This window comes from Dipodomys merriami, unplaced genomic scaffold, assembly GCF_024711535.1.
Source record: "Dipodomys merriami isolate MVZ:Mamm:240054 unplaced genomic scaffold, mDipMer1.0.p SCAF_78, whole genome shotgun sequence".
Taxonomy (NCBI): Eukaryota; Metazoa; Chordata; class Mammalia; order Rodentia; family Heteromyidae; genus Dipodomys; species Dipodomys merriami.
The window spans coordinates 6,293,059-6,299,302 of NW_027206379.1; the positions used below are offsets into that span (position 1 = coordinate 6,293,059).

Sequence of the window (6,244 nt, forward strand, 5' to 3'; positions counted from 1 at the left end):
CCTCTCTGTGCTTGGCTGGGATGAAGGTGCACAGGGGAGGAACAAGGCAGCGTTCCCAGGGCCCAGAGCCCAGGGTGGGCAGGGAGTGAATGTAATGATCCCATTCAGCCATGTTCCCATTCGAATCTGGAGATAACAGATACGGGGAGTCTGTCTGCTGGTCATTCTAGTGGCTTAGGGTCTGAGTGGATGTGGGAGACAGGAGTCAGCAGTGGGGAGGCTTTCTTCCTGCTGACCATCCTCAGACCTTGCCGGCTCTCAGCACCCACCAGTGAAGCAAACCCCCCACCTCAGATTTTGAGTGTCTCCCGGAGCATGTGGACTTTCTTCTTGATGTTATTAGGGATCCTCTTGGGACTCAGCCTCAGGTTAGGGTCTCTTTCCTTGGGTGACTCTTAGGGATTGTTCTTAAAGCCCTCGACACCTGGGTATCTGCTGCCCGTACTGTCACATGAACTTGTCATGCATGGCTACGGAACAGAATCATCAGCTTTCGCAGGCAGCCCCTCAGCACGGATGGGGGTCTTCCCTACTGCCCTGACCACTTCCTTGTCTGAGCCCCAGCTCTTGCCCTGGCCTTAGGACTACAAGTCTTCTCCCTCCCCCTTCCTTGATGCCCCTCCGTGTCCACATGGCTGCCTGTTCATCTTCTGTGCTGCATCCCTGCCTACCCTGTGTCTGCTGGGTCCAATCTACCATTAAGTGTGCCCATCCTCCTACATTCTGCTCCTTGGTGAAAGGAGTGTGTCCTTGAGTGTGTTCTTACATGTCCCTTTGTTTGGGAGAGACAGGAGCCAGGGCCCAGGCTGTAGGAGGCTTTATTGATTCATGTTGAAAGATGAGTTTGCTTGTGGGTAAACAGCAGTGTGGCAGTGTGTCCATGGCTGCTTGCATGGCTGGTCCTGTGCCTATTGGGAACCATGTCGCGATCCACTTAGGCCCCATCCTGACTGCCAAGCACTTGAACCTGGAGGCAGATACATGTGAACCAGAAGAGTTAGTGAGCAGTTGCCAGAAAGCTGCAGCGCCAGGAAGCAGACAGCCCTGGGCCATCTCAGGGGTGTGTGGGAGAAGACAGGTCCTGCCACCCTGCAGTCCAGCCACTTCTGGTATCTGGGAGGTTGGCACACACATGCTGCATCAGTGCATTGAGTGTGTGCATGTGTGTGCACATGTCTGCTTTACATAGTTCCTGAATTGGGGAATCAGATCCAAGGGTCTAGAGTTTTCTGTGTAGGTAGAGAGGTCTGGGGCATCCACTTTGGCTGGCTGGAGTAGGTCGGAGGGCTGCAGTGGGCTCTGGGGTTCTAGCTAGGGACAGCGCTCGAGGGGAGGGTTCAGGCGCGGAGGGAGGGAGAGCCCAGGCCCCGGTACCAGAAGCTTGACGAGTTCCGCCTTATGCATGGGCTGCAGGCCATCAATGCAGGACTTGAGCTCCGTCAATGCTTCCTTGGCATCCTCATTGACGTTGTACTTGCCCAAGGGCCCCTCATAGAGCTCCTCTGGGGTTCCCACCAGCAGGGTTTGCAGGAAGTCCATGAAAAACTCATTGTCGTCTTCTCCTGTGGCCAACCCTGCATTGCAAGGGGAGATGACACCAGGACAGGGCTACCCAAGCCTTCCCCCAAACCTCCCTGGAAGACACAGCTCCTCATCTCTGCAGACCCCTCCGCTATCACTCTAGTCCCAGATGCTCTGGTTTCCACTAGTCCTTCCCCTAGTCTCACTGGGAAAGAAAAGTCAAGCCCTAACACAGCATCATTTCCTCCTGGTGTGGAGCTGAAATAAGCTCCGTGGACTGAGCCACGGTGGGTGACACTGGATTGGAGTCAACAGAATCAGTGTACGTTCAGTTTGCCATCTTCCCTCTTCTTCAATCCCACTGCCTCCGCGGAACACACATTGTTCTACAGCCTGTCGCACACACTGTCAGCTACAGACCCTCCACTGGTGTCAGCATTGCTGGGCACTGGAGAGTCTCTGCTGCCTGTGTGTACAAAGACACACTCATTTCAACTTCCTAGCGCCCCTTCCCCCCATCCTGGATGTGCTAAACACACAGCCTAAACTCACCTAAGATGCAGAGGAGGCCCAGGGCCACCAGCAGGAGAGCACCACTCCTCTTCATGGCTAGTCTCAGGAGCTGCTTAGTGGAACCTGGGCTTTTATATATTAGCTAGCGGCAGCTCCCCAGGGGCTGGGCTCCACCTGTCCATCAAGACCTGTCAGGCAAGCTGGGCAGGCGTGTCTAGGCTTTTGGCAAACGAGTTGAGGTGAGTGGAGTTAATGGAATCAGGATAAACTTAGGGAAGGGAGCTTCTGGACCAGGACCAAAGTCTCAGCAGCCCTGAGGCTACAGTGAGGGTTTTGTGGTGGACCTTTCTTTGCTCACTGCCTTGTATGGCTCTGGGCAGCGAAGGTCAGGGGTGGGGCCTTCCCACTAGGATGGAGAATGGCCTGGGCATGTGATTGGGAGGGACAGGGCCATTAGGAACCTGAAGCAGATGACAGCATCCAGAGAGGGCCAGAGGGGCTCTGAGGGGCACCGCACGGGGCCCAGTCACATCAGCAGGACTTCAGTCTGGTTCTGATAATATGCATAGCTTGCATGGTGGCCTAGCTCTTCTCCTCCTGCCCTGTGCTGCCCTCTGGTGGCCGACGGCTCCTTGGGCGGCCAGTCCTTTCTCCTACAGAAGTGCTTGTTTCCACAGAGCCCAGTCCCGGGATACCTTTCCTTCCACACTGGGTTCCACACACTTCTACTGTTTGTGAACCCACCATGCCCACATCCTCATTGGGGCCTGTTCCGCATGGCTCTTGGCATTCCTCCACTCACTCGCCTCCAGCTGGCCCTGAGCGTCTCTTGGCCAGACACAGCCCCCTGGCTCAGGTGTCCCTCTAGTCCTGTCCTTGAAGCCAGTGTCACTTAGACTCTTGCTTTGATGAATCTTCTCTAACCTCCTTTGCTAGCATAAAATTAATTCCACAGACAAATTTATGCAGAATTCAAAAAAGGAAGAAGATATGTATAATGAAGTTATCTATAGCAAAGTACTGTGGGTGAGGCGTGGTCCTGGCGGAGCTGGCCTGCCTGCCATGCAATGGAGCCTGTCTTGGTAGGTCAGTGAGTCTAGACTGATGGTACAGCGTCCCCCCAGGCTGGGCCCAGGCCTCTGTGCTTCTGAAGCTTTCCGATGTATAGGGTTGGCTCTACTGTCTGGCCTGACACCTACACTTTCCATTGCCCTTTATGGGTTGCCCTTTGGCATCCCTTTGTGATATACAGTTTGCCATTTTCCCTCTTCTTCAATCCCACTACGTCAGCTAAACATACATTGTTCTATAGCCTGGCCCACGCACTGTCAGCTACAGAATCTCCACTGGTGTCTCAGCAGTGCTGAGCACTGGAGAGTCTCTCTGCTGCCTGTGTCTCTCTCCTGGTGACATTCCTGTCACATAGCCAAAGAGTCTCATGCTGTGAACTCTCACCCCCAATACTTGCCTTCCTGTGACCTTGTCCTGAGCAATGCTTACCTGATTGAGCTGTTTGCAGTCACTCTTCCTTGACTTGTTACTTCTGGCTGCCTAAGTTTGTTGGACGACCGTTAAAATCAGTTTGTACCTACCACCTCTGTGCCCCTTATTCTTCTGAAGACATATACCCCAAGCCCCAAACCCAAAACAAACAAAAGACCTTAAGGACAATGCTATGTCCCTATGGAATTTGACCAGAATGGTCCTGAAGTATGTAGAGAGCTGCGAGAGGCCGCACCTGGAAGATGGCGCCGGCTTCCGCCCTCCGCCTTCCCGATGGCGAGTGCTCTCGTGGTAAACAACTCCTTATATGGCTAAGGCAAAGAATCTGGCTTGCTTCCGCGCACCTGAACCTATTGGTGGTTCCCACGTGGCGTATCAGGGTTGGCTACCCAGCGGGTACTTAAGGCTGTGGGGACTTCTCCCCGGGGTTGGGGTCAGAAGATTACAAAAAGGTCCTGAGTAAACTGCAGAGAGAAGAGTCCGGTGTCGCGTCTTCCTTGCTGGTCGAGGCGGTAGCGACACGTGGTGGCCCGTATGGGGAACTCAGCCATAACCCCAACGAGGACTCAGAACTCTCTGCGGTCAGGGTGGTGCACCGGTAAGTCCCCAGGTAAAAGGGGAATCCGCGACAAGAGCGGGGGATAAGTCCCCAGGTAAAAGGGGAATCCGCGACAAGAGCGGGGAGTAAGTTCCCAGGTAAAAGGGGAATCTGCCACAAGAGCGGGGGGGGGGGGGGGGGGGATTTTTGCTCTTCTCGGTAGATAAAGAGAGAGCGAGAACCCGAGGCTAGTCAATAGAGTAGCCAAAAGTGAAAGTAAAAGTTTGTTTACCAGCTTTAAATGTTTAAAACATGGGCGCTTCTTCTTCGCACCCAATTTTTTTGGCTCTCAATGAGCTACTGCACTCAAAAAAGTTAAAAATAAAAAAGAGTACTTTAGAGAGATTTTTGAATGAATGTGACATCGTTGCCCCATGGTTCGCTGTCTCCGGAAGCCTCACGGTGGCCTCTTGGGAGAAACTAGGGAGGGACCTAGATTTTGCCTCTGAACAAGGAATGCTTAAGAGCGGAGTGAGACCAATATGGAAACTGATAAGAGGCTGTCTTGAGGACCAGCGTTGCAGTGAGGCGGTAGAGAATGGTCAGGCCGCCCTAGAAATGCTGCAGGAAGAAAGATGGGAAAGGGCAGACAGCGAAAAGGAGGAGGGGGGGGGTTATACCCCGATTTTGCCGAACTAGAGACCTCTGAGTCTACAGACTCAGAGGAACTACAATCACTCATAGAACAAATAGAAAAAACAAAGATAAGAAAGAGGAGGAAAGGGAAGGAGAGAGAGGACCCAGATAAAGACGAATGCACGCCCTCCGTGCACCGCCCCACACCTTCGGCCCCTCTGCTCTATGCGGAGGACCCCGGAAGTGGCAGCCCCGGCTGTTCTTTCAGCCCAGGCGTGTGGAAAGCGGTCAGAACCGAGTTACATCTAGCCTGTCCAATATTTCAGGATCCACAGGGACAGCGGTATCATGAACCCTTAGATTTTAAGGTTATAAAATCTTTAGCTGAGTCTGTGCGGACATACGGAATCACAGCCTCCTTTACTGTAGCCCAGGTGGAGGCCCTAAACAGACACTGCATGACACCCGGTGATTGGAGTGGGCTTGCACGAGCTTGTTTGAGCCCAGGTCAGTATTTAGATTGGAAGGCCTTTTTGATTGAATTTGCTAGTGAAGAGGCTGCAGCCAATCAGGCTGCGGGGAACCCAGCTTGGGACAGAGATATGCTGCTTGGACAGTTGTCAGCAGATAGGCTACCCGGTTCAAGTTTATGAACAAATCAATAAAATTGGCATAAAGGCATGGAAGGCCTTACCAAATAAAGGCGAGGTGAGTGGCAATCTCACCAAAATCCTGCAGGGCTCTATGGAGCCGTTTTCGGACTTTGATGCCCATGGTCGAGGCCGCTGGCAGAATTTTTGGTGACCCAGATGCAGCCATGCCATTAATTAAACAGCTTGTTTATGAGCAGTGCACTAAGGAATGCAGAGTCACCATAACCCCATATAAGAATAGGGGACTAGAAGCATGGATGAAAGTTTGCAGAGAGCTGGGCGGACCACTAACTAATGCTGGATTAGCTGCTGCTGTGGTGCAATTAACCCAGAAGGAGTGGGGCTGGGAAGGTGGCTCAGTGGTAGAGCACTTCCTCTGCATTCATGAGGCCCTGGGTTCGATTCCCCAGTACCATATAAGCAAAAAGAAGAGAAAAAAGCCGGAAGTGGCGCTGTAGCTCAAGTGGTAGAGCGCTAGTCTTGAGCTGAAGAGCTGAGGGACAGTGCCCAGGCCCAGAGTTCAGGCCCAGGAAAAAACCTATTTAAAAAACGCTGCAAATTTGTCTAAACAGTTGTCTAGTTATCTTTTAGGTAATTGAACTGGGGAGTTCGACAGCCTGATGGAACAGCTCAGGGTTGCCATCGTCATGGTGAACTCGACCCGAGTGGATGCCGGATTGGCGGAGGGGTTATCTTCATGGATCTCCGCTGCTATGAATCATCTTAAGGAATGGGCGGGTTTGGGAGCCCTGACAGGCCTTCTGGTGTTAGCCTCCTTGGTATGTCTGTGGTGCATTTGCCAAATTAGAGGTTCTCAGCGTCGCAGTGCAGCCATGATTATCCAAGCCTTTACAGTCATTGGAGCAGGTCAGTCCCCCTA

At 52.8% G+C, this 6,244-nt stretch overlaps 1 protein-coding gene across 1 annotated transcript; it reads right to left on the reverse strand.

The window, feature by feature from the left end:
• Positions 1 to 801: 801 nt before the first annotated feature.
• LOC138818761 (secretoglobin family 1C member 1) lies at positions 802 to 2,167 on the reverse strand. The gene is made up of 3 exons (XM_070009852.1): positions 2,074 to 2,167; positions 1,375 to 1,574; positions 802 to 967 (listed from the first exon to the last, which is right to left on the reverse strand). Exons 1-3 carry the CDS (start codon positions 2,126 to 2,128, stop codon positions 935 to 937), a joined length of 288 nt encoding a protein of 95 aa, XP_069865953.1. The 5' UTR covers positions 2,129 to 2,167; the 3' UTR covers positions 802 to 934.
• Between the last annotated feature and the right edge of the window lie 4,077 nt (positions 2,168 to 6,244).